Raw genomic sequence first — 27,995 nt, forward strand, 5'->3', positions numbered from 1 at the left:
TCTTAGGCAGTGACAGCTTGTATCTGTTGGCCTTCCATCTTGCATTATCTCCTCTACTTATCCTCCTACAGGAATCCTAATTTGCCTAAGGCAGAAGCTTTGCCTCAATTCCATGGGTACAAGGGCCAATTCACAGTTAATAACAATGATGACCTTTCACAGGAGGTGGAGGTAATTGAACCCTGCCCAGGTGGGGGGGGGGGGGGAAGGAGGTGGGATGCTAGGTGCTGCTACATTCTCAGGAGACAATTTGCAGTTCAATCCAACCAGGAAAAGAGCTGCACAAAAGGATTTTGCAATGTTCAACACAGGGACACACCTTTGTGAAGATGAGGGACAACTCAGGGTCACAAGTGTCCTGTTTATTGCCTCAGCACAATGGGAGGGCACGGCCAAGCACCCGTGGCCTGTCAATCAGAAGCTCACAGACTGGGGACAGTCTTAAAATGCAGTATTTAGCCATGTACTCCATTTTGCCTCATCATTCAATCATTTTCCTTAAGTGGGGGCTTCATTTCCAGGGCGATGCACACTGCTGAAACCTAGCTTTACAATAGATAGAGCCAGTTCACCCATTCGATAATTTAATAGGTGTTTACTGAGCACCAACTATGCGCCAGGAACTGCTCCCCACACTAGGGGTAGCAGTAAACAAGAACGACAATTTGCTTACCCTCGTGCAACTTACATTATGGTTGGGGGAATCAGACAACAAACATAAGAAGTAAATGAATGTGTAACATCAGAGAGTAATCACTGTATAAAGAAAATACAACAGAGCAATGTGATGGAAAGCGATGGGGAAAGAGGAGAACTGCCTTAGAAAGAGTGGTCGGGCAAGACCTCTCTCAGAAGCAAACATGAACTGAGAGCACATGATGAGCCAGCTGCTTGAAGACCTGGAGAACAGCATTCAGAGGAGAGGACCAGCCGTGCAAAGGCTGAGCAGGAGGTGAGCTTGTTGGGCAAGAGGAAGGGAGGAAGGCTCGTGGGACCAGAAATAGAGACAGAAAAAGAACGGTGAGAGATGAAGGCGGAGCCAGCTCCCGTGGGCAGGGAGCAGGCAATAGCAACGCGCGCAAAACAAAGGCCTCCCACTCGCCACACTAACGGCCAAAATGATCATCTCCAATTATGAACTCTACGATTAAACGAGCCGTTGGCGATTTACAAGCTGGGGATCCATTCCCCGGGAGCCCGTCCTTCAAGTCACTGACAGGTTAATTTTACTGGCCCTCTACCGCCATCTGCTGGCGACACTCGGTATGCCCACGCCGTGGTCGACACACAACCGGCTTCACGCAGGCGTACAGGACACTGCGTGACTCCACTGCCCAGGGCCCTACCAAAGCCCTCCTAAGTCCTATTGGTGTCCTAAACTAGATTCAGATCAAGGCTCACAATGCACTTCACAAGATATGCAGAGATGGGCCTTAGAACAGGAAACTTCCATTTACCCGATTAGCTGGACTCACTGAGTGCCAGGACAGGCTTTTCAAGTATTTAAAAATAATGCCTGGTCTTCTCATAGTGCCTGGGCTGTGCCTGCCCACAATCATTATGCTAAATTCTGCACCTTTAGGGCGTTCTACACCTTAGCAAATGCGCCGGAGACACCCCTATTGCCTGTTCTTTCCATTAAAGGCCACGCCAAGTGCTGATTTTCCCATCCTCCTCTGGATCTCCATACCCCTGTTCTTCCTCATTCCTGCCGCCCTCCAACACTCCAGTAAAGGATGGTGGATGGACTGAGGACAGATAATAGGGCAGGATCCTTTCACTATCAAGTGCCCCCCTCCACAGCCCCAAGTATGCTGATTTGGACTCCCGATGATCCTAATTTGCCTAAAGCAGAAGCTTTGCCTAAATTCCACGGACACAAGGGCCAACTCATAGCTAGTAATAATGATAAAGTTCACAGGATGTGGAGGCTCAGCAGGCAATACGCTGTGGATAGTGATTAGCGGGCAGAGGAACTTAAAACTGACACACATGAGAAATATCTTCAGATAATATGGTCCAGTCCCTCCTCACAAAGCGATGTCACCCCCATGTACACTCCTGCTGACCCATGGGCAGCTCCCCTGGTCCCCAGCCGCCTTCCCACACACCTACAATGATTCAGCCACAATGGTTAACACCACGAAAATGTCACTGTATGGCCTTTTTGCTGTGCTTAGCTCTGTGGGGCTCATTTGGCCCTTGGCATGGGTATGGGACACTCCCAACCCAAACTGCCAAGGCCACTGGACCATCTTTCATCCTCACTGCCGTCAGGTTTTATTGGGCCAGCCACCCTCTGGAACCAATTCTACCAGGTAGAGGGGCTTCTCCCACTCACACTAGAAACTCCACCGGTAACCTAGCCAGCAGGACAATTCTGTGTCTGTCCGTGAGAGGGTATGTGGGAGCCACAGTTCTGGAAAACAAGCTCCATTTGACAAGCCTGTCTGAATACGGTTTATCTGAGGTGAATTCCTGTGTCTACTGTGTTGGGAACTCGGGTTGCTGCAGAACAGGAGAGGAAGGAAGGGTGCCCCAGACATGGTCCAAGGTCTAGGGCACAAGCAAGCCTGGGCCTCAAAGCTCCCAGAGGTTGCCTGAATGCTGGGAGGGCCTTGGGGACAAGAGTCCCCCAGTGTGGAGAAGAGGGGGCTTCTTCTCCTCAGCCAGAGGGAGTATGGTAGGCAGAATAACACCCTCTCAAAGATGAGCACATCCTGATCCTGGAATCTGTGAATATGCTGTGTTACGTTACAAAGGGGAATTGAGGTTGCAGACGAAATTAAGGTTGCCAATCAGCTGACTCTGAGACAGGGAGAGTATCCCGGACTGTCTGGGTGGGCCCAATGTAACCACAAGTGTCCTTAAAAGTAGAAGAGGGAGGAAGCAAACAAAACCTAAATTACCTTAGAGAATACTAAATTTTAGTTTACAGACTGTTAGTAGAAATGTGGATGTTGAAGGTGCTGCTGGCAAGAACTCGGAAGGAAATGAGGACCATGCCATTGGAAACCGGAGGAAAGAGCATCCTTGTAATACAGTGGCTTAGGGGAATTGTGTCCCGCGTTGTGAAAAATGGAACTTAGAAGTGGTGAACTTGAATATTCAGCTGAGCAGATTTCCAAGGAAAGTTTGAAGGAGAAGCCTGCTTTCTACCTTCAGCTTAATGTAAAATGTGAGAGAAGAGAGAGAAATTGAGGCAAGAACTGTTAACCCAAAAGCAATAGGGACTTGATGGTTTGAGAAATACTCAAGCTACTCAAATGGCAAAGGATGCTGACATTAAGAGCTTCTCTGTCAGGAAAACATGCTGTAGAGAAAATGCTAAGAGTGGCTGGACACACTTTTGCTAATAAATATCTCAGAGAGATCAAAAGTTCAGAGTACTCAGTCATACAAAAGGCTCTTTGAAATAAGCCCATGAAAAGATGCTCAACATCATTAGTCATTAGGGAAACGCAAATCAAAACCACAATGAGATAGCACTTCACATCCATTAGGATGGCTATTATAAAAAAAAGAAAATAGCAAGTGTACATGAGGATACGGAAGAATTGGAACTCTTGTGCATTGCTGTGGGAACGTAAAATGGCACAGCCATTGTGAAAAACAGCTTGGTGTTTCCTCAAAAAGTTAAACATAGAATTACCGTATAATCCACCAATCCCACTTCTAGATATATACCCAAAGGAATTGAAAGCAGGGACTCAAACAGATACTTGTACACTAATGTTAGCATTATCCACAATAACCCACAATAGCCACGATAGCCAAAAGGTAGAAACAACCCAAATGCTGATTAACAGATGAGCAGGTAAACAAAATGTGGTATATACATACAACGGAATATTATTCAGCCTTAAAAAGAAATGAAATTCTGATATGTGCTACAACATGAATGAAACCTGAAAACATTATGGTAAGTGAAATAAGCTAGACACAAAAGGAGAAATATTGGATGATTTCACCTGTATGAGGTACCTAAAACAGGCAAATTCATAGAGACAGAAAGTACAATAGAAGTTACCAAGGGACTGGGGCGGGGGGGAGGGAATGGTGGGGAGTTATTATTTAATGGGTACAGAGTTTCTGTTTAGGATGATGAAAAAATTCTGGAAATAGATATTGGTGATGACTATACAACATTGTGTATGTACTTATTGCCACTGAATTGTACACTTAAAATGGTTAAAATGGTTTTATGTTATGTATATTTTACTGCAATTTTTTAAAGGCTCTTTGAAGAGAATAAGCGTGTGACTCATAGATCCCCTTAGCCAGCTGAGCAGAAATCAAAAATAGAGATGGGATTATCTAGGAAAGATATGTGGAGGTGCCTTTTGTCTAATGGAGAGAATTTCTGTGACATACACATGAGTCCCACAAGCTTATTGAGGATGTTATATCAGCAGAAACACTACCAGTTTAGACTGAAAGGGACAGAGAGAGGACAAAATGAGAAGGATGTCAATCCCCAAAATTCTATAGGCAGGAAACAGGCTGATGAAACCACTGAGCTGCAAAAAGGTACTACCTGTCATCAAAAGGGAACGATGATGGTGAAGCTTTGAGCCCAGAGAGTGGAGCCACAAGCCCAGAGGATTATTCCCAGGCCTAGAAAGCAGCTGAACTTTAAAATTGCTTGGGACCAGTGACTTCTTTTTCCTTTCACTTTCTCCCTTTGGAATGGAAAAGCCTATGTATGCCCAACCCACCACTGTATTTTGGGAGCAGGTAATTTGTTTCTTGGATTTCATAGGTTCACAGATAGAAAGGAACTGTGGAGCCCAAAGATGAATTATTCTCGGAGCCTCCCTCTACCTGGTTTAGATGATGAAATTTTTTTTTACTTTGAGTTGATGCTATACTGGGATGAGACTCTGGGATGAAGTGAATGTATTTTGCATGTAGGATGGACATGAATCTTTGGAGGCCAGAGGGCAGACTGTAGTAGGCAGAATAGTAGTCCCCTAAAGATGTCCACACCCTATCCCCAGAATCTGGGAATGTGTTGTTACATGGCAAAGAGGAATTATGACTGCAGATAAAATTAGGGTTGCTAATCAGTTGACCTTGAAAAAGGGAGATTACCCTGGATTATCCTGGTGGGCCCAATGTAATCACAGAGTTCTTAAATGTGGAGGACAGGGGCAGAAAAGGAGACCAGGATGGTGTGATGTGAGAAGAACTCGACTCTTTCAGCACTGAGACCATCCCCATAAGCGTGCTGGTCCACTTTGACCCTCGATGGTGCCACTCCGTGGGGAAAATGGAACAGGGTGGAAGTCAGTGCTTTCTCTGCTTTAGCCTCTCTCTTATACCGTCTCAGTAAGTGATCAAAGGCTTGACTGTTACTTTAATTTGACTTCTCTTAACCAGCTATCCTGAAACCTGGCAGGTCAGCTCTCTCCAGCTCAGCTGAGCTCCTGACAATACAGTGGTTAAGACTGAACTGCCTCTACCACTTACTAGCCGGTTACTTTAGAAAAGTCACTTTACCTCTGAAATGCTAACAATATCTGCCTCATAGGGTTGTTGTTGTGAGGATTTAATGAGTTGACATATGTAATGCATGGAGTAAGTTCTGTTTGCTCTTACTATGTTCAACATTGTCAATTTGTTTGGAGAGTGCCTATTGGCTTAGCCCAGGTCATGTGCTCCACCCCAACCAACTCTTCCCCTGCTCCAAGGGTGGTACAGGGGACCCGGACTAAACCAATCGGCACGCTCCACCTCCCAGACTGGTTCAAGGTGGGCATCTCACGTAAGCTGGTCCAGTCACAGTGAATCTGAAGACTTTGGCTGAAAATTCTGGGACAGAGACAGTCTCTCTTTCCAGCAGGACATGAGCAAGGAATCACAACAACCCAGGAGATGCTGGCAGCCATACTGGGACCACAAAGAGCATCAACCTTAGGAAGAGAGAAACGCCTTGGAGGACAAGAAACAGAAACTGGGTGCTTGGTGCCGCCCCGATTTCTGGATAAAGCCTTGTCTCACCTAGAATATTCATTTACCTGAGCCCTTTATCGTTTAGGCCAATTTGAGTTAGGTGCTCTGTAACCTGTAACCCAAAGTCTCCCAACACCCAGAGTGGATCTGTGAGCAGCCAGAGGCTCTTGGGAGTTGCAGCAGGCTGGGTCCCTGACTCTGAGATGGAGAGTAGGGTGCAGGACGTGTATTAAGGAGCGCCCTTGGAATCAACAACCGAGGAAGGGCAGAGGAGTGCGCAGGACTACGCAGAGGGTAAGTGGAGCTGCAATGCCGGCCCGAGGACAGTTTCAGCCTGCCCTACAGGAGTTCTGGAGCCAGAACAGCCCTTCAGAGCTGTCCCAAGTTAGGCCAAGATGGCTGGGCTCTGGTACCTGCACATCGAGCATTCCTCGGATGTGGGAAGGGGCCTGACCTTGGGTGAGGTGGCTCTCTGCAGCCAGGGCAACCGGTGAAGTGTCTGACAGCTGAAGGACACCTGCCCACAGCACTTCCGGTAACTGGAGCAGCAGGTCCCTGCCAGAAGGGGGGTCTGGGCGGCACATCTGTAAGTCTGCCCCAGGGAGCACGTGGTGGGGAACTGTGGCTGACCACGCAGTTGAGTATCAGTTTGTATTCACGTCCATATGCAGGTGGGGTGGAGGCCCCGGACAGACAGATGGCTGGACTAGAAGAGAGACGGCCACCAGCAATGAAGGCCCAGCAAGTTCCCGGGTGTATCAAACTCAAGGAGTGTCCCCTCCACCCTGGCACCGTCCTCAACAGGTCTGGGTACAAACTGGGAGGGAAACTGGGCTCCCACTGCACCAAGGAGAAGGTGGCCACAGAGCCATGGAGACTCAGGCAGGGGGTCACCCCGGCATTTCTCGAGAAGTTTTGAGCCCCAGGTGCAGTCAGCACAGCTGCCCTATGTTGAGACAGTCCATTCCTACCACATCTTCTACAAGGCCTAGCTGGAACCCCCAGGCACGGCAAAGAGCAACGGAAATCCAGCTTTATTGGTAAAATGGAACAGGCAGACTTTCCTTTGGGAATTCCCACCTGGCCCAAGCAGCAGCACCAACCAGAAGAAGGGAGAAAGGAAGGGAAAAAGGGAGGGAGGAAGGGAGGGAAGAAAGGAGGGATGGAGGGAGAGAAGGGACAGAGGGAGGGAAGAACTGCAGACCAGGGTCTGAATGGGGACGTAGTCTTGGAAGGAGATGACTCAAGGCTCCAGGTGTGGGGAAGAGAGTGCAGGGACAGAGGGGCAGCCCACGGCCCCGCCATCTAGAAGGGTAGCACCTCTTCCACAGGGATATTGAGGATGACATCCATGTCTGGGGTGCACCTGGTAGGGAAGAGCAAAGTGGCATGTGAGAGGCCAAGCAGGGGCACCACAGTTGCAGGTGGGGGAGCACGTCCCCGGGGAGCCCTGCTCTTTAGAGCACTGGCATCCACCTGGTGAGCCCCATTCCAAAACAGAACCTGTGACCTTGCAGCCAACTGTGCACATGCACGCACACATACATCAAAAATGAAAAAGGAATGGGTTTGACAGGTAATGTTCCCCTACAGAGGGCCAAGGTCAAGAGGGAGCAGGAACTCAGCTCTGAAATGCTGAGGCCCCTCAGGACGAGCACTCTCTTTGGAGTCAGGATGACTAGTTTGGAAACCCGGCTCTGTGTCACCTTGAACATACTACTTCTCCTCTCTGAGCTTCACTCCTTCAGTTGGCACTTATGTCACAAGCACTCACTATGTGACAGACCCTGGTGGCCTGTTTCCCCATCTGTCAAAGAGGTCCCACCTCGGTGGTTGGTAGGAGGATAAAATGGGATCGTGCCAGCATGTAGGAAGTGCTCAGTAAATGACAGGCGTTATTCTGTCCATACAGGTAGCAAGAGAGACAGGTTCCATCTGCTATACATTCTCCAACTCAGTGACTGGCACATTTATGGGGCTGCAGGATTACATCCTCTCTCCACTCTCTCCCATTTCTCTCATCCCCTCTCATGGTTTCAATAACCCACCCATGCACTCCGAAGTATTTAGGCATGAAACGTCAGGAGGTCTGAATTTACGATACCTCAGAAAAAAAAAAAGGAAGGAAGGAAGATGAAGCCAATATGGCAAAAATATAACAAATTCTAAATGTAGATGGGCAATTCAGTATTCGTTATAATATTCTCTCTACGTTTCCGTATTTTTGCAATTTTTCATAATAATAGTAAAAAAAAAAATGCATCTCTATACTGGCAATGCCCAAATTTTCATCTCCAGCCAACATCTGTCTTCTGAGGTCCCACTCACATACTCAGGGCCTGTGTGACGGCTCCACACTGAGGTCTCACGTAAACCAAGCTGAACGGCCCCGTCAACTCTCAACTGCACCGACATCTATACGTATCCTTCGCCCCGTCCCCCGTCTTCCTATCTCTGGATTTGACACCACCACCCACCCTGTTACAAAAGCCGGGAACCTAGAGGTCATTCTCAACACCTCCCTGTCCTGTACCTCCCACATCCAAACATCACCAAGTCCTACAGACTTTACCTTCTTAAATATGTCTCCCGTCCACCTATTTCTCCTGTCTCTTGTGTCACCCACCTTGGCCAAGCCACTCCCAACTCTCCCCTGGACAAACTGCCATCACACCCACCTGGGCTCCCAGCACCTACTCTGGCTCCTCTCCAATCTCTTCCCCAGGCTCTGTGCAAAGCGACTTCTTTTAAATACAAATCTGATGTTGACCATTCAGCTTAAAAACTCCTTGCTTTTAGGATCAAGTAGAAAACTCCCACCTTGACCCAGAGGGCACTGCACAGAGGTCCCTATTCCTCTCCCTGTCCCTCTGCATTCCAGCCACACTGGCCTCGCTCGGCTGCATGGAAACACCCACCTCCCTCCTACCACAGGTCCTTCACAGCCTCACTGCTCCACACGTGGTCCAGAGACCGGCAGCCTCAGCGTCACCTGAGAGCTCCTTAGAAATGCACGCTCTTGAGCCCCACTCCAGACCTACTGATTCGGAATCTGCTTTTTAACAAGATCTCCAGCTGATTCCTACGCGTGTTCTGGCTGCAGAAGCTCTGTTAGCAGCACGCCATTCCCACTTTTCAGGAGGGGGAGCTTCTTCCTCTCCTGGTGTCTCCTTCCACGTGGAAGGAGCATCAAGGAGCATACTGCTCTGGCCACTCCTCGCCCCTTCACTCACTCTGCCCCTGGCAGGGGACACCGCTACCTGAAGGGCGAGTCTAGAGAGACAGAGGAGGCACGGGTAGTGCCGCCCCGTCCTCTCTCAACAACCAGCAGCCCGCCAGGACTACACTCTCCTCTGCTCCCAGGTAGCTGGCCAGGTAGCTCTCTTTGCCTAATTCTAGGTTCAATATTCAGAAGCCAACATGCCAGGAGAAATAAGCCGCATTCTCTAAAACAGGTTTTTTAATAATAAAAGTGACAATCTGGCCCACGTCAGCCCTACCCCTTCCAGGCTTATTTCAACGTGTTCAGAGCTGAGACAGGGACAATGGTGCCTCCTCATTAATCCCCGAGTCCCCAGCAACACCACCTAGCCATGCTCTTCCTTCAGCTCGCCCTTCAGCCCCCTTTGCCTAGTGAACTTCCACACACCTTCAGACCTTAGCTCAAGTGGCACATTCTCAGGGAAACCTTCCGTCACCACCCCAGACTCCTCGGTGTCGGGACGTGCTCTCCCGCGCCGGGTACCTCTCCTTTGAAGACCAGCTCTTGGCTCAGCTGAACTGGACACTCATTTGTGGCTCATTATTGATTAATGTCTGGTCCTTCCTTGACTCCACAGTGGCAGAGCCAAGGGTTGTTTACACTCACGATGCCCGGGGCTTCATAGATTTGACAGTATTTTTTAAGGAAAAGAAGAGGACAAGGAAGGAAAGGGATAGGAAGAGAAGGAGACAGACACGGAGGCTAAGAAGAAGAAAAATTAAATAATTCTCAAATACCAGGATCTGTCCCACACGAATCACAGTGCCCCAGGGTCCTGTGTCATCATGGAGAGGCCTGGCCCAGCGGGACCCCCAAGCTCAGCCAGAAAGGCCCAAGCCCAGGGAGGGCAGGCAGAGAACTGGTTTGGGAAGGAAGACACTTCTTTCTTTGGGGCTCAGAAGTCCGCCAAGCAGGGAGGACATCCTTCCCTCCTTGCAGTGTGTCTTCCAGGCCATTCTTCCCTGGAGCCCACCACCCCACTCCACTCCACCTTCCTGAACACCCAGGAGCTTAGGGGTGCACCTGCTTGGTTGGAACATGGAATCCGGGAACTAGAAGGGTCCACAGAGATTACCTACCTCAGCCTGCTGTGCACAGATGCAACACTAAGGCCCAGAGATGGGAAAGGCCACATCTGCCACGTGGTCAGTGGCGGTGCCCAGGCAAAAACCCAGGTCTCCCGCCTCCCTTGCGGGGTTCTGCCTTCTACCCCAGGCTGCCTTCCCTGAGAACACAGAGCCGCCTTGAGCCCGCAGCATGGCTGGTTTAAGAGGCAGCTGCAAAAAGATCACGTACTTGGGTCTCCGAAGCAGAACGTCTGCAAATATGATCTCTCGAGGTTCCTGGATCTGGGCTCGGAGCTGTTCCACCTCGGCCCTTAATGTGGGTATTTCCTCCTCAAGCTGGCTGATACACTGAGGAGAGAGGCACAGCCGGGGAGAGTAAGAAGCCAAATGTCCCCCAACCAAAGGGAGAAAAGGGCAAAACGGGTGAGGAGTAAAGGGCAAAAGCCTGGGCTTTGCCCCTGGGACTCCCCGGACCCTAGAGAAGGGCCTCTCCACGCAGGGCGGGGCCGCTCACAAGGTAGCAACAATGTTTGCTGGTGCTGCAAAAGGTGAGGGGTCCTGGAGAATGGAGACAGGTGGCAAAGGGGTGGCAGTACTTGACAATGAGGTTTAATGGGGGTTGGCAGAGACGGTGAAGGCCACTCACACAGCTGATGAAGGTGCAAGATAATGACAATTAATGCAAGAGGCTGGTGACAGTGAAGTGCATTAACACTGCCAATGAGTGACGGTCAATGACAAGAATTAGGAGGTGATGATAGGGGGTGGGTAACGACAGTAAAATGATGGTTGAGTGGGTGATGCCTGGTGACGGTGCTAATGGGTCATAAGCAGGGATGCTGGTCAATGAGGCGAAGGCTGGGCCGGCACCAATCTCCTTCTCAGATGAATGACGAGTGACAGTAATGGCACTGGCAAGGAGGAAGGCCAACACCAGAGTTGGAGACCTCCTGAGCACCAGGTAAGGACAAGCCTGACTCCCACAGGTCCTGGGGACACCCCACCCTCCTGCTCCCTCACAGACAGACCATCGCCTTCCTTGCCCACTCACTTCTCTGAACTTGCCCACGCATTTCAGCATGTTCTGGCTATCCCAAATCTTCTGCAGGAGAGCCTCCTGATAGGGATACTGGGTTTTCTGTGGAGGAAGGAGAGGTCTGACCCAAGTCCCTCTTCTGGGGCAGCAGTGCATGGCAGACCGGTGGGGGTGCAGGGAGCCTGGAGGCAGAGCATCGGGAAGAAAGCAGGGGTGGGCGCAGGACCTCGATACCCGCCACAGCCGCTGGCTACTCACCACCACCAGAGCCCTCAGAAGGTCTTTTTTCTTCTTCTGAATCTGCTGGGACAAAGACTCCAGGACCACTTTGCGCATCTCATCAAGGTCATCCAACTCATCCTGGGGGTCAGCAGAAGAGTGCTCGCCACCAGCCCTGCCTCCGGCACGGTCCAGCGGGGCGGGGCCAGGGGCTCACCCACCTGCTGGCTGTCCTTCATCTGCTGCAGCTGGCGCACAAGGTTGGCAATCTGGACCGACTTGACGGGATATTCATGGTCCATGTAAGTGCTCAGGAAGCTCACCTCCTCCTGGGTCTTCTCGATCTTGCCATTCAGCTGCTCCACCTGCTGCTCCAGGTCTGGAGAGGTCAGGAGACAAGAGGCAGGATGCTCCCTCAAGGACCCCTCCCAGGAGATCCAGGAGGCAAAGCTCTCCTTGGCCAATTGGGGTCTGGGCTGAAGCAAGCTCACACAGGCAGGGAGGTGGTGAAAAGTTAAGCCCCTAGGGAGTCTGTCACCCCCGCAGAAGAAAACACAACACTGGGTAGGAAAGAGAGATTAAACTGGTGCAAGATCCCTGGACCAGTCTCAGCTCTGCCACTGACTTACTGAGTGACCCTCACCAAGACCGTCCCTTTCTGGACCTCAGTCTCCTCATACAGAAGCCCCCAAGGCAACGAGCCCAGAGAGATGGGGTGACACTGACTCCCAAGACACAACCACAGCAGGATTAAGACAAAGCCAATCCTGCCTTCCTCCATGGAGGGGAGCCCCACAGTGGGAGGCTGCCCGACACACCGCCCCTCCCCTCAGAGGGCTTCTAGTATGCTCAGGGGAAAGAAACCATGGGCTCAGCGGGATGGAAGCCAGGAGACCTAGGACTTGGCCCAGCCACAGACTCAAAAGAGGGACCTTGGCAGGCTGGGATTGGATTCTGGCTCCTAGCTGCATAACCTTCAGCAGGCTACCTCACTTCCCTTAGCCTCAGTTTCCTCATCTACAAAATGGGAGAACAGTCCCTGCCTCCCAGGTAGTTGTAATGACTGAGAGTGTGCCCACAAAAATGAAGACACATGGGGCCTGCAGGTGCTAAGTGCTCACTAAGTAGCTACTAGCTCTGCATCTTAGTAATTCCATCTGCCTGAGAGGGGAGGTGATGGGCCTGACGGTTTCTGAAAGGAAGGTACTTGGTGAATGCCCTGCAGCTGACCTCCCCAAGGGGTGGGTGAGGATCAGGGAGTTCGACCCAGGGACTCTTACAGCTCATCTTGGATTCCTCCTTCTCCTGCCACTCCTGAAGCTCACGCTTCATCTGCTGCAGACTCTTCTTGTTGAAGCTGTCCAAGATGTCAACGACGGTCTGTGGGGGTGCTGGGTCAGCTCACCCCCAGCCTCTGCTGGCGCTGCCAAAGCATGGCTCTCGGGAGACTCAGCACTTCCTCAGAGGAGTCCCCAAAGCTAGACCCATTCCCAGGCCCAGGAACCTGACCAGAGGCTGGAAAGCAGTCACCTACCACCCTACCCCCTCCAAACCTTCCCCTTTCCCACCAACCACCTCAGCTGATGGCCCTACCACACACCCAGGTATCAGTCCCTACTCCCCTCTCTCATCCAAAATGTCACCAAGTGACACCAAGAATGGATTTTATCCCCACATCAGCCCTCATAGCTGTGCCTTTCTCTCCATCCCCACTGCCACTATCTTATTCAAGTTCTCTTCACTTCCTGTCTGAAATATTACAAGAGCTACTCCTAACTGGTCCTCCTTTGATTGACTCTCCACCCAGCAGCCAGAATGATCTTCCTTTAAAGAAACAGCTGGCCACATCCCTCTCCTATTTAAAACCCTCCAATGGCTCCCCTCTGCCCTATAAATAAGGTCCAAACTCTTAACCTTGGCTGACAAGGCCCTCCTCCATCTGGCCTGGGCCAATCTCATCTCTGTCTGATCCCTTCCTCACACCTTATCATCCAGCAAGCAACACGTGGCTCCTTGAGCCAGCTACGCTCCCTCTCACCCCAGGCCTTATGTACCCATTTCCTCTGCCTGGAACACTCGCTTGCTCTCTACCAGTTAGCACTGTCTTCCGCAGGTTTCGACTCAGGCATCCCTTTCTCCAAGAAGCCTTCCTGATCCTCCCATGTCTGTGTTAGAAGGCCCCTCAAAGCTCCCCAAGTCCCCCATCCCCATCACGGTACACAAAAAAGGCTTTCTGCCTGCCTGTGACAACACTAGAATGAGAGCTTGGTGTGGACGAGGTGTCCCACTGATCGCTGTTTCCCAAGGGTTCATATATAGGAAGCTCTCAGGATGAATGAAAAATGTAGAAATGGCTCAACAGAGGAAAATCAGACAACGACTTTATCTAGGTTTGGAGAATATTCTATCTACTAAGTTTCCTTGGGCTGAGTAACTCTATACACCCTTGGTCTCTGTTATAGACTGAATTGTGCCCCTCCTCAAATTTGTATGTTGAAGCCCTAACCCCCACCCCTGATGTAACTCTATTTGGAAACAGGGCCTTTAGGGAGGTAATTAAGGTTTAATGAGGTCAAAGGGTGGGGCTCTACTCTGAAACTAGCGTCCTTATAAGAAGAGGAAGAGACACCAGAGATCTCTCTCTCTCCACGCATGTACAGAGGAACTGCCATGTGAGGACACAGCAAGAAGGTGGCCATCTGCAGCTCAAGGAGAGAGGCCTCACCACACACCAACTCTGCTGGCACCCAGATCCTGGACTTCCAGCCTCCAGACTGTGAGAAAATTAATTTCTGTCATTTAAGCCACCCGGTCTGTGGTATTTTGTTATGGCAGCCCAAGCAGACCAATTAAGGCCCCAAGAAGTCTGCATTTTCTTTTCATCTCACAGGCTCCAAGTGAGCTCAGTCCCTCTTCTCCCTGGACAGACTGCAGTCGGAGGGGAATTACTTCTCCATTAAACCATTTTCTCTGATTCTTCTCCAGCCCAAACTCCTGGGTCCCCTGTGAACTTTCAGCCCTCTCCCCACAGCTTCACCAAGTCTCTCCTAGAGGAGGCAGAGGATGTTCCCCCGGCTCTCCAAAGCCACTCTTCACCCACAGACCATAAGTGCCACCACTGAGTGAGGGTGGTAATCACAGCATGGCGGAAGGAACACAGATCCTGCCACCAGACTGCCTGGGTTCAAATCCCAGCTCTGACCCTTGGTAGCTGGGTGACCTTATGCAAGTCACCTAGCCTCTCTGTTTCCATTTCTTCATATGTAAAATAAAAACAATAATAATGCCCACCCCACAGGGTTGTTGTAAGGATTATACGAATATATACACAGCACTCAGTATTATACCATATAAGTATGTGTGAATGCTGGTGGTGGTAGCAGCTACTTTCTCTTGCACACCTACTGTGTGCCAAGTACAACCCTCCTTTGCGGTAGGCGCTATTGTGCCTCATTTCACAGAGCTCAGAGGTAGACTTTGAGTCACCTCAAAGACGTTGGGATGAGCCCCCCATCTCGGTCTGATTCCAAAGACCAGGGAGGTGGGGCGAAGTGTGTAAGAGATTTATCTTCCAGATGGAGGAAGCAGCTTGTGTAACCGGCCGGGAGAGGCCGGGAGAGGGCACCCGAGCGCTCAGGAGGGCGCTGCCGGGAAGGGCAGGACCGCAGTGCAGAGGGCAGAGGCGGGGCTGTGAGGCCACCGTGGGGCCTCACCGCGAGGATGTCCTGCTGCTGCAGCATCGCGCGCAGTCTCTCGGCACAGCTGTCCTCCATGTCCTGGATGGTCTTGATCAGCTCCCCATTGAGCTTGGTGAGGAAGTCCTCGTGCTTGCGGCGCTCCTGGAGTGAGGTTTGCGAGTTCCTAAGCATCTTCTGCAGGAGGAGAGAAGAGAAAGCGAGGCGGTGCTGCCGCGACGACCAGAACCTCCGGGAGCCTGGGGACCACTTCCCTCCCGCCGCACACCCGCCCCCTTGTGGCCTCGACTGGTAAATGCGACCCCATTGTCTGCAGGTCAGAGCACCTACAACTCTTCCATCCACTCTGAAATGCCCATTTTCCCATAATTTTACATCTCTGAGGTGGGGATGCATCTTACAATTGGTGGTGTGTCACAATCTAACAGACAAATATCTTAGTAGTGAGTAAATAAAATAAAGGTATGCCTTATTATCAATGGCTTCTTAGAATCAGTGAAAGATAGTGGTGATCATAACAGAAAATGCCCCATGTGGATAAGAAGGTGGCAGAGGTGACGGCCACGTCTGGAAGGGAAGCAGGGAGGGAGAGGGGATGATAAGCCCTCCCACTTCTCGTCAGGTAGCTGAGTGAGTACCTCTCATTTCCTACAATGCCCCTGTGCAAACAATAAGGGTCTGAGGGGTTCAGTGACTCGTCTAAGGTCACCCTTGGTGGGTACACAAAATCTACAATAATAATAATAATAATAACAACTGTTGAGGGCCTACCATGTGTCGGGCACTGTACCTCACTCAGCACATGGCACACAGTGTCAGTTCACCCTCCAACAGCTCTATGTTTACTAACTCTATTTTAATGCTAGGCGGAAGCTCAGACAGGTTAAGTGACTTGCCCAAAGTCACACAGCCAGGAAGTGGTGGCAGCAGAACTGGAAAGGCAGACTTCTGACTCCCCACGTCTGTCTTTCCACTACACTGAGGCACGGAACTGAGTGGGCTTAAAGCTGCAGAGCATGGCTGAACCTCAGAGTGATTAAGACTTTGATGTCAGGCCTAGATACACCTCGGTTCAAATACCTGCTATGCCACTTACCACCTACGGGAACCTGGGCGAGTCAGTGAGCCTCCCAGCGCCCTGCTACACTCATTCTACAGGTTAGGAAACTAACACCCGCTTCAGAGAGCTGCTGTGAAACACAAATGAGACAACATTCACAACTAAGCCACTCAGTGGCAGTGCCTCGAACACAGTGCACACTCAGTGAACAGTAGCTGATACTACAGTAGTCCCCCTCATCCGAGGTTTCGCCTTCCGAGGTTCCAGTTACCCACGGTCAACTGAGGTCCAAAGATATTAAATGGAAAATTCCAGAAATAAACAATTCATACGTTTTAAATTGCATGCCATTCTGAGTAGCGTGATGAAATCTCACACTGTCCTGCCCCATCCTACCCGGGACGTGAGTCATCCTTTTGTCCAGCACGTCCACACTGTGTACGCTGCCTGCCCATTAGTCACTTAGTAGCCGTCTGGGTTATCAGATCAACTGTGGCTGTATCACAGTGCTCGTGTTCAAGTAACCCTTATTTTACTTGGCCCCAGAGCACAAGGGTAGTGATGCCGGCAATTCGGATATGCCAAAGAGAAGCCATGAAGTGCTTCCTTTCAGTGAAAAAGTGAAAGTTCTCAACTTAATAAGCAAAGAAAAAAAATCGTATGGCACAATAACATTTTTTTTTTTTTTTTGGTGAGGAAGATGGTCCCTGAGCTAACATCTGTGCCCATCTTCCTCTATTTTGTATGTGGGATGCCGCCACAGCATGGCTTGATGAGTGGTGTGTAGGTCCACGCCCGGGATCCAAACCTGCAAACCCGGGGCCACCAAAGCGGAGTGCTCGAACTTAACCACTAGGCCACCGGGCCGGCCCCTATAGTAACTTTTATAAGAGTATATTGTTACAATTGTTGTATCTTATTATTAGTTATTGTTGTTAATCTCTTACTGTGCCTAATTTATAAATTAAACTTTATAATTTATAAATTAAACTTTATTTCTCATGTATAGGAGAAAACATAGTATATATAGGGTTTGGCACTATCCGTGGTTTCAGGCATCCATTGGGGGTCCTGGAATGTATCCCCCATGGAGGAGGGGGGACTACTATTCTCTCACCAGCGCTAGCCCTCCACCTCTGCCATATCTATGCACTCCATTCTTTATTCCTTCTGTTCTTCTTCATTTCTGTGTCCTTTGCTAGAAACTACCCCTTCCTAGCCCTCGGCTCCCATAGTCCTCACGTAATAATACAAGTATAGTGCAAACCTATGGAGTGCTTATTATGTGCCCAAAACTGTGCTAAGCACTTCACACGCACTACCTCACTTGGCAATATTATTAGCCGCACTTTATAGAAGCAGAAACCGAGAGTCAGAGAGATTCAGTAACTTACCCAGGGTCACACATGGCAGAGCTGTTATCCTTGAAGTCTGGGCTCCTAGCCACTCCACTCTTTTGCCTTCACAACTCCAGACCAAAATATCCCCCAAATATGGCTCACAGGGACCAGAAGCATCTTGTGAAAAATACCAGTCTCCAAGCCTCAGGCCCACTGAGCCAGCATCCTGGGGCTGGCACCAGGAATCCAGATTAACACACAGCCCATACCCAGGTGGTCCGACAAACGGTAGAATTACCGACCTCAGTCCTAGAAATGGATCTTCCCTGACCGCCAGATCTAGTGTAGAAACCCTGCTTTGTTTCGTTCCTGACCCTTACCCCAATTTGTAATTATGTAACTAGTTTGTAATTATGTCTTCCCCTTTGCCAATTTACTTTTCTCCTAGGACTTACCACCACCCAACATAACAGGTATTTTTCTTATTATCTTGTTTCTTGTCTATCCCCCCCACTAGAATGTCACAGCCAGGAGGCAGGGGCATTGTTGTTTTGTCACAGCGGTATCTCCAGCACATAGAACAGTGCCCGGAGCTCCATAAGTCTGGGCTGAATAAACGGATGAACTATTCTTTGGGTTTTTTTAAATTCATTTATTATGTGTCTCCCCACTAAAGTGTAAGCTCCATAATAGCACAAATTCTGAGTTCTGTGTTCACCGTTGTGTCCCCACCACCCAGCATGGTGCCTGACACACAGCAGGCACTCTCTCAGGAGTTGTAGATTGAATAAATAATTGTCCTGAGGCTGAGAGTCAGACTCAGGATCCTACTCCATCTTCAAGAACAAACCAACCAGCTATTTTCTGCTCCCTTCCTCTGTTTCCCCTTTGTGCCCACAGTCTATTCTCCACACAGCAGCAATCCAAGGACTCCTGTGAAAACCTAAGTCAAATCACGTCCCTGCTCTACTCAGAGTCTTCCAGGGTCTTCCTGTCGTACTTGGCATAAAACACAAAGCCTAATCATGGACTCCAGGGCCACATACGAGCTATCCCCATGACCCCCTACACCCCCACCTTTCCTCCTCATCACCTGCTCCAGCCACATCGACCTCACACCAAGGGCCTTTGCACTTGCAGTTCCTCTGCCTGGAACATTCCTCCCTCGGATGTCACCACCTTCGCAGCCTTCCCTGACCACCCTGCCTAAAAGAGCCACTCTCTCCTCTGTGCCTCTCTAGCCCCCTAACCTTATCCTTACACTTCTTCAGAACTCTTATCGTCATTACACATATTATGGATTTAGTTGTCTTGTTTATTGTCTGTCTCCCCCAGTAGAATGTGAGCTCCCTAATGTCAGAGACCACATTGCTGGGGAATCCTCACATTTAGAACAGGGCCTGGCACATAGTAGGCGCTCAAGAAATATGTGTTGACTAACTAACGAATGAATGATTACGAGACAGTATCAGGAACTGGTTAGGAGCACGGGTTTTAAGGCCAGATTGTCCGAGTTCATGTTTTGTTTCAAACGAAAACACATAAACCCTTCTAAAGTCAGGATAAAAATAACATCAGAAATCTAAGTTTCTCCTTTAAGAATACTGGGCCACCCTCTAAACCATTTCACAAAATTGAAGGTTAAAGGGAAAAAAGATCTCAAAGCAAATTCTTCCCTATTTCTTTATGTAGTAATCATTGTTCACTGAGCTATTTAAAACTTTCTTGAAGGAGTTAAGAATTCTTCTCTAGTATTTTATAATATTTATATTATTTAGTTATTTTACTTTCTGCTATGAACACTAAAGATTCCTCTTCTTTTAGTCATTTCAAATACTTCAAAACATTGTTCAGAAGCCATAAAAAACAAGGGATGGTGAGAAAATTAATTATCTAAAATTGTATCAGTTGATGTGAAAAATTTAATAGTAAGCTTCTAAGCCTTGCTTCAAGGTGTACTGTATTCCATGAAAGGTGAATTTACTGGAAATTTTAAAATGAACAAGCCACTAGATTGTGTTCCTAATGCAGTGACATAAAAAGTGATTCTGATCGTTCTCCTGATCTTAAACACAACGGCAAACACTGCTTAACTGGCTCTGACCCCTGGTACTGCCATTTTCTAGCCACGTGACCTGGCACAAGTCATTTATCTCCCTGCACCTCAGTTTCCCCATCTGTAAAATAGGGATGATGAGAAGCGTGCCCACAAGGTTGCTGTGGGGGGAAATGAGTCAGGTCAGGCACCCCTGACCTGTGCTCAGCGCACGTGTGCTAGCGCCGCCCCCCACCCCTGTCCTGGGCCCCGGTGCCTATGGAGATGCTCCTCACACCCTCATTAGCCGGATGTTGGCCTGTAGCTTCCCAGAGTCCAAATTCCCTCCTCGCAGTTCTGGTGGATTCCTCAGCTGGCTTGTCATTGCCATGGTGGGCTTGGAATGCAACCCTAGAGCATGGGAAAGGGCAGAGAGAGAGTGAGGGTACAGGCAGGCCTGGGGTCAGGTCCAGGGAATGCACCATCCATGAGAGATGGCCCAGGTCCCAGCCCCACCCACTCAGAGCCTTAAAATGTGTGACAGTGAGACAGAGGATGAAACTCACATCCATCAATAAGCTCCCATGCCCCTCTCTGGGCCTGGATGGAGAAGCCTGGGCACTTCCACATACCACAGTGACTGTGGGTGTGGACAGAGGGAAGGAGAGGGGTAACAAGGGGAGATGGCCAGGCACCCCTAACGCTCCCACCCACCTGGCCGGTGGCAAGGTCAGATGGGGTAGGGGTTAAAAGCAAGAACAAATGAGCAAGACAGCCTGGGTTTGAATCTGGGCTCTGCCTTCTGCTAGCTGTGTGACCTTGGGCAGGTCACATGGCCTCTCTGTCCCTCAGTTTCCCCATCTGTAAAATAGGAATAATCATCGTGCCTACCTCATAGGGTTGTTGTGAAGATTACATAAGAAGTTACCATACTTTAAAATGTTTGGAATGGTGCCTAACACATTTTCAGTGCTGACTATACATTAGTTATTATTACTAATTACTTATTATTACTAATGACCTGAGAATTGGGATCAGGACCACAGCACCAGACAAAGGCCTGGGAGCTATGCCAAACTCCCACTGGCTGTCTCTGAAATACCTATAAAGGATGTGCTCCTGCCCAATAAGAAGTATATGAAAATAATTCAGATCAGAAGAAGGCATTTGGAGGGCAAGTTCTTAGAATCCCTGCTTCCTCTCAGTGGGCCCTGCACCAGCATGAGACAAATCACCCAAACCATCACAAACGCTGCAGCTGCATCCTCAGCCCCCACCGAAATCCCTGCTCCAGGTGCAGCCCAGTGCATTTCAGAAAAATCTTATTTCTTTAATGGGTCAATATCCTTAACCCTGGAAAATTTTAGTATTATGTATTGAAGTGATGAAGTAAATTACAATAATTTTGTGTGAAAGTTATGAATTATCAGTATATATCTGGTATTTAATTATATTGTTTAAGAGATGGAATGATTAATAGATTAATCTTGTGGTTCTAATTTAAAATGTGTAAATGAGATTCTGATTTAGATTTAAGTTGAAAGGTTTAAGACACTCTTATTAAATGTGTATAAATTACCAAAACTTTTATGAGAACATAAGATTACCCATATTAAGAAGTTTATTTATTAGATGTACAAGAATTATTTAAATACCAAATGGTTTTTGTTAATCAGACAAGTGAACTATCTGAAAATGAATATATTAAATTTTACGACGTAGCTTAAAAGGTTTAGCGGAATTTAATTAACGAAGTTCTAAAATCCCTCTTACAAGTGTTTATAAAAATTATAAGATTTGTAAATTGAACTTAAATACTTAGGAAGATTTGTAGCCTTAATAATGAGTATTTCTTTTCATTAGTGGTAGTAGCCCTGATTTATCTTTTCTTTTAATTAAACTTTTAATTTTGAGATAAGTTCAGGTTATATGTAGTTTTAAGAAATACTACAGAGAAATCCTAGGTACCCTTAACTCAGTTTCACCCAATGGTAGCATCTTGCAAAACTAAGAACAATATCACAACAGGATCTTGACATTACAACGGGCAAGACAAAGAACATTTCGATCACCACAAGGATGGCTCAGGTTGCCTTTAAGAGTCACACCCACTTCCCTCCTCTTACCATCCTCGCCTCACCTCTGTCCCTAGCCACTGGCAATCACTAATCTGTTCTCCACTTCTATAATTTTGTCATTCCCAGAATAAATGGAATCATACAGTATAGAACTTCTGGGCTGGTCTTTTTTCAGTCAGTACAATTCTCTGGAGATTCATCCAAGTTATTGAGTGTATCAATAGTTCTTTTCTTTTTATTGCTGTATAGTATTCCATGGTATGGTTGTACCACAGTTTGTTCATTCACCCACTAGAGGACATCTGGACTGTTTCCAGTTTGGGGGTATTATGAATAAGGCTGCTATGAAACATTCATGCACTGGTTTGTGTGACCCTAAGTTTCGATTTCTCTGGAATAAATGCCCAAGTGTGCGACTGTTGGATCACTATGGGAACTTCATGTTTAGTTTCATTAGAAACTGCCATACTCTTTTCCAGAGTGGCTGCACCATTTTACATTCCCACCAGCAAAGCATGCACGATCCACTTTCTCCTCTTTGCCAACATTTGCTGTTATCACTATTTTTCATTTTAGCCATTCTAACAGGTGTGCAGTGACATCTCATTGTGGTTTAACTAGCACATCCCTAATGGATAATGGTTGTGAACATCTTTTCATGTGCTCATTTACCATCTGTATATCCTCTTCGGTGAAATGTCTCTTCATGTCTTTTGCCCATTTTCTAACTGAATTGTTTTTCTGTTGAGTTTTTAGAGTTCTTGATAAATTCTACATAGCAGTTCTCTGTCAGATATGTGGTTTGCAAATATTTTCTACAAGTCTGTAGCTTGTCTTTTCATCCTCTTAACAGAGTCTTAACAGAACAAAAGTTCTTAATTTTGATGCAGTCCAACTTATCCATTTATTTCATTTTTCTTTTATGGATCAAGCTGTTGGTATAAAGTTTAAGAACTCTTCACTTGGCCATCGATCCCAAAGATTTTTCTCTCTTGTGTTTTTTCCTAAAAGTTTTACAGTTTTACATTTACATTTAATTTTAATTTCATTTTACATTTACATTTTGAGTTCATTTTATATAAGTTGCGGACTTAAATCAAGGTTCATTTTTTTGCCTATGGATGTCCAATTGCTACAGCACCATTCGTGGAAAAGGCTTTCTTGCCTCCACTGGATTGTTTTTGCACCTTTGTCAAAAATCGCTGGGCATATTTATGTGGCTATATTTCTGGTTTCTCTATTCTGTTCCATTGATCTATGTGTCTCTTTATCTGCCAATACTATGCTGTCTTGATTATTATAGCTATATAGTAGGCCTTAATATCAGGTAAAGTGATTCTTCCCATGTTACTCTCCTTTTTCAATATTGTCTTATCTATTCTAGGACTTTGCTTTTCTATACAAATTTTAGAATAAACCTATGTCTACAAAATCCTTGCTGGAATTTTGATAGGAATAGCATTAAACATATAGATCAAGAACTGACATCTTTACTATGGTGAATCTTCCAATCCATGAACACAGAATGTCTCTCCATTTATTTAGGTCTTCTTTGACTTCTTCCATTAGCATTATGTAATTTTCAGCATAAGATCCTGTACATGTTTTGTTAAGTTTATACCTAAAAACTTCATTTTCTTTGAAGTGATTATAAACGTATCGTGTTTTTAATTTTGGTTTCCACATATTCATTGTTAGTACATAGAAATGTGACTGATTTTTGTGTGTTGTGCTTGTATCCTGAGACCCTGAGAACTCACTTATTAATTCTAGTTTCTTTTATATTTAGTAGATTCCTTAAGATTTTCTATGTAGACAGTCATGTCATCTGTAAACAAGAACAGTCAAATAATTATGATTCATCTCAGTGTTGGCATCTGTCTTTTCTCATTCGTGTCATGATTTTCCGTATTCTTAGTATGATGAGTGATTCTGATGTATCCTAGATGATTTACATATTACTCTGGATCTTATTTAATGTTCTTTTTAGCAGACAGTTCCTTGTTGACATGTAGCACGAAGGCCAGATGACTCTGTACGCTCATCACTCTGGCAGCCCACCTTCTACTTTCTATGTTTGTCTGTTGTGTTATGTCCAGGGTTTTTTAATTGTAAAAAGAAGGACCAGGAAGGAATGGGGCTGCTCCATCTCGATGGAATCGGCTGATCTATCTTTTTTAATACGCAAAAGCTGCCCTTAAGGACATGATTTTGCACAAGGCATGTTACCAACCTAAGCTTCAGTTTCCTCATCCATATAATGGTGATGACACCATCTCCCAGGTCACTGTAAGGAGTGAATGAGACGATGACCTCCTTCTATCGCAAGTGTATTTAAAGTTTTGTGCAGTTACATGTTTGAGGTTGGGACCAAGAACCCTGTGCGGCTAGACACCCAATCTGTCTCCTTCACCATGAGTCAACAATACTCAGCCCAATGCCAGGCACATGGGAGCTGAGCAAATGGCTGCTGCTAAATGAATACATGAATGAATGAATGAAAGAGGCTAGACAACCAAGCCTGACACAAAATAAGTCCTCAGCAAATGGGAGCTATTTTCATCATTATTATTTACACAGATTATTTCACTTGTATAAGGCAGGAATCTTTGTGCACGTTTCCCCAGGGAAGGAAACTGAGGCTGGGATAGGTAACTTGGATGGAATTGTGAGCAGGAAAGGAAAGTGGAACACCAGCTCAGGTCTGCATTTCCCCAGTGCCCACACTCTCTCCACCCATATGTGGTTAAAACTGTGGGTCCTAGAGCCAAAACGCAAAATGTCACAGCCTGGCTATGCCCCCTCCTACCTGTGTGAACTTGGGCGTTACACCTGTCTGTGCCTCATCTGCAAGAGGAAGTGACAGTGACAGCACCCACCTCACAGGGTTGTTGGGAAGATTCAAGGAAGTGACACGTGTAAAGTGCTGAGAACGGTACCTGGCACATAATAAGTGCCTGCGGTATATGTTAATTGCTCTTGTTCTTCTTGTGTCTGTTACACACCTCACTGCCTCCCCAGTGAGAGAAAAGGGCACGAGTTTCCTTGTAGATGCTGTCTGAATAGGGTCTAGGGCCGAAGACAACAACTCTGTCATCACCACCAGGCCCTGCGCTCATCACTTTACATCTACAACTCTCAACAGGGGCGTTTGAGATACACTGGCAGGGGAGATGTGTGGTTCTCACAAATATTGGGGGGCCCTACTGGCATCTGCGGGTGGGGGCCGGGGATGCTAGACATCCCCCAGAACAAGACCGCCCACAGAACACAGAATTCTGCTGTGTCCTGCATGACTTTCCAAAGTCCTACCAGATACTGATGTAGGTGAAAACCCTATTTATAATGATCTGATCCCAGAACCTGACACTGTTCTACATATAAACACAAAGAATATTTTTCAGGGTTTCACTGTAATGCTGAATTTTCCAAGAAAGCAGCTGCAATCAAGGGAAGACTGTGTTTTGTTTTGTTTATAACTTTACCAAGAGATGGGCACCACTTTGGAAATCATGACTGCAATGAAAAATCCCCCTCAGTATTGGAGTCCCCGATGCCCCACCATGCATCTATCTGCATTTGCAACTGTTACGTTGCCCGTGACTCTACATCTATGAGTGAGCTCCTGACTACTTTATCATGTCTTCTAGTGCAGTCCATCCTGAGCATTTACATACTGAAATATATGTTCTTTAAGTATGAATAACTTTCCTTGTATTTTTCCTTTACTTTACAGTTAGGGCATTATATTGGTTTTTCTTTTGTAATTATATACATAGGTAGGTTATATTATCTATGAGGTTCATTTCAGGATACTAAAGGAATATTACAAAATATTTGTTATTAAAAGGAGTGTTGGGTCTGATAAGCTTCGGCAACAATGCTTTACATAGATCTTCTCACTTAATTCTCACAACATCCCTCTGAGGTAAGTACTAGTGTCATTTTATAAATCAGAAAACCAAAGCTCAGAGAGATGAATGACTTTCCCAAGCAAGTAAGTGGCAGAGCCAAGATCTGACCCCATGTCTGCCTAAGCCAGGCCTCAGAACTCCCCTGGAAGGCATGACGATGATGTGGCAGAGATTATCCTGGGTTCACTAAACTCTGTTTTCTTTTCCTCCTGGACACACAGCTGGACTACATTTCCCATCTTCCCTTGTGGTTAGGAGTGGTCATATGATTTATGGCCACTGGACTTTGAGTGGGAGTGATATGTGTCACTTCAAGTCTGGGCCCCAAGAAAAAACTACCCACAAAATCATCCATATTCCTGCTCTCTCTCTCTCTCTTCCTTCTCTGCCAGCTGGATGCAGAAGTATCCAGCAGAGGACCTCAAGGCCTTACAAAATGTCAGAGCCACAATGTTGAAGGAGACTGGATCCCTGAATGATCGTGTGGAAAAGATTACCTTCTCCCACCCAGATCCACAAATGGACTTTGACATAAATGAGAAATAAGCTTCTGTATTAATACTTGAAATCTGGGGATTGTTTGTTATAGCAGTTAGCCTACCCTAATATATATGATGTCATCAAGGGCCAAGAGCATCCACTCTATCCTGTTCCCAACCCCCACACCAGCCCCCAGGTACCTGCCCACCTGGCTGGACGCTAGTCAAAGTCTTCATTTTGCTTTTCTTACGGCCCGTGGTTTGAAGGACTGGAGGCAGAGTAGATGGCTTGGTTTTCTGCTTGGACCGCTGCCATGGAACATAATCCTACCAGACATAACTCAGTCAGTCACACAGCGTGGTGGGTTCAAATCCCAGCTTCATCCCTTACAGATTTCTGTGACCTTGAACAAGTGACTTTACCTCTCAGAGCCTCAATCTTCTCACCTGTAAACTGGATCTACTTATAAAACCTACCTCCACAGGCTGATGCAAGAATTTCGAGAGATGGTATTTGGAAAGCATGTGGTAAGTGCTCCATAATGTAATTCTATCACTTTTTTATCAGCCAGCCAAAACTTACTAAGCACATCCAGGCTGTGAGGTGCTAAGAACTATGAGAAACAGAAGGCATGGAAAAGACCCAGCAGCAATGAGAGATAATTAAGAGAGCAGCATAATATACCCTTACATTCTGATAAAGTGGTGAGAAAACTGAGGTTGACAGGCTCATCCCGGGTCCCACAACAAATGTGTGACACAGCTGGGCTTGAATTCAGGTCTCCGGACTCTATCACCCGGGACAGTCACCGCCGCAGGGGTTGAGAGCAGGCACACCGCAGGCCCAGAGTCAGCGAGCCCCCCACCCCCACTCTAGCCCTCACGTACTCACCAGAATCTCGTACTTCTGCATCGTGGAGCGAATCCCAGAGTGGTTGGGTCGGGAAAGAGTTGGAGCGGGAAAGAACTTCCATCATTCCCAACTCATGGGGCTGCAAGCAGCAAACGTGAAACAGGCGTTGGGTCTCGAACCCAAAACCGCAGTTACTAAGGACCCGAGCGGAGCCGGAGCAGGGAGGGCGCCACGCAGAGGCGGGGCCCGGGAGATGTGGGCGGCGAAAGGGCGGGGTCAAAAGATAGGACGAGAGAGGACCCCGCGAGGCAAGGGGGCACGCATGCGCACTCCACCACCCCGCGATGCTCCTTTTACCTACTTCGGAGAGATGCACGCCATTGGGGAAAATGGAAGAAGAGTCGTGAGTCCGTGGGGCCCGGATCTCTTGGGATGCGTATTTATTCGACTTCTCCAACTTCCTTGTCTCAGCGTGGATCTCGCGGTAACCCTAGCCACTCAAACTTCCCAGCGAGACCCGACGCCGTCTCTCCTGTCTCCGTCTCCAAGGAAACAGACGCAGATTACAGAGCGCCTAGAGGGACTAATCTCTCAAAGCAAAACGTGGCTCTCCACATTCTTCTCAACTCGGTTTCCGTACCGCTCAGCGGGCGTCGCCCATCATCCTAAAGAATTAAGATATTTTTCTCCACTCTTATTAAACCTCTACTTCCTTCTCCATCCTTACTCTTTGCTTCCTATTTCACTAAGAAAATCTTGGGGAAATGATATATCACCTTATGCCTGTCAGAATGGCTATTATTAAAAAGACAAGAAATAAGTGTTGGAGAGGATGTGGAGAAAAGGGAACCCTCATACACTGCTAGTGGGAATGTAAATTGATGCAGCCACTATGGAAAGCAGTATGGAGATTCCCCCAAAAAATTAAAATAGAAATATGATCCAGCTATTCCACTTCTGGATATTTATCCAAAGAACACAAGAACACTAGTGCAAAAAGAT

General features: G+C 47.5%; 1 protein-coding gene across 5 annotated transcripts; it reads right to left on the reverse strand.

Moving 5' to 3' along the window:
- Positions 1-6,972: 6,972 nt before the first annotated feature.
- On the reverse strand, positions 6,973-27,509 carry C21H20orf96 (chromosome 21 C20orf96 homolog). Of its 5 annotated transcripts, XM_087445457.1 has the most exons (11): positions 27,355-27,505; positions 27,033-27,132; positions 26,350-26,467; positions 19,968-20,080; positions 15,253-15,411; positions 12,820-12,919; positions 11,761-11,918; positions 11,579-11,680; positions 11,336-11,422; positions 10,514-10,632; positions 6,973-7,321 (listed from the first exon to the last, which is right to left on the reverse strand). In XM_087445457.1, the coding sequence occupies exons 2-11, from the start codon at positions 27,051-27,053 to the stop codon at positions 7,261-7,263; spliced, it is 1,038 nt and encodes a 345-aa protein (XP_087301583.1). In that variant the 5' UTR covers positions 27,054-27,132; positions 27,355-27,505; the 3' UTR covers positions 6,973-7,260. The 5 variants fall into 5 exon arrangements, with proteins under 5 accessions (XP_087301583.1, XP_087301584.1, XP_087301585.1 ...); XM_087445458.1 differs by lacking the exon at positions 11,336-11,422 and having other exon boundaries at positions 27,355-27,508; XM_087445459.1 differs by lacking the exon at positions 19,968-20,080 and having other exon boundaries at positions 26,342-26,467.
- Between the last annotated feature and the right edge of the window lie 486 nt (positions 27,510-27,995).

The sequence above is a fragment of the Ceratotherium simum genome, chromosome 21 (assembly GCF_057802395.1).
Source record: "Ceratotherium simum simum isolate JZ-2026a chromosome 21, ASM5780239v1, whole genome shotgun sequence".
NCBI lineage: Eukaryota > Metazoa > Chordata > Mammalia > Perissodactyla > Rhinocerotidae > Ceratotherium > Ceratotherium simum.

What these genes read in the sequence shown, in the direction of transcription:
- C21H20orf96 (XM_087445457.1), bottom strand. Translation starts at nt 27,053, where the DNA reads ATGCAGAAGTACGAGATTCTG. An exon ending in TTTGACTAGCGTCCAGCCAG is followed by an intron (nt 20,081 to 26,349) that starts GTGGGCAGGTAC and finishes CCCATGCTCTAG; the next exon opens with GGTTGCATTCCAAGCCCACC. An exon ending in CCAACATCCGGCTAATGAGG is followed by an intron (nt 15,412 to 19,967) that starts GTGTGAGGAGCA and finishes CTCCTCCTGCAG; the next exon opens with AAGATGCTTAGGAACTCGCA.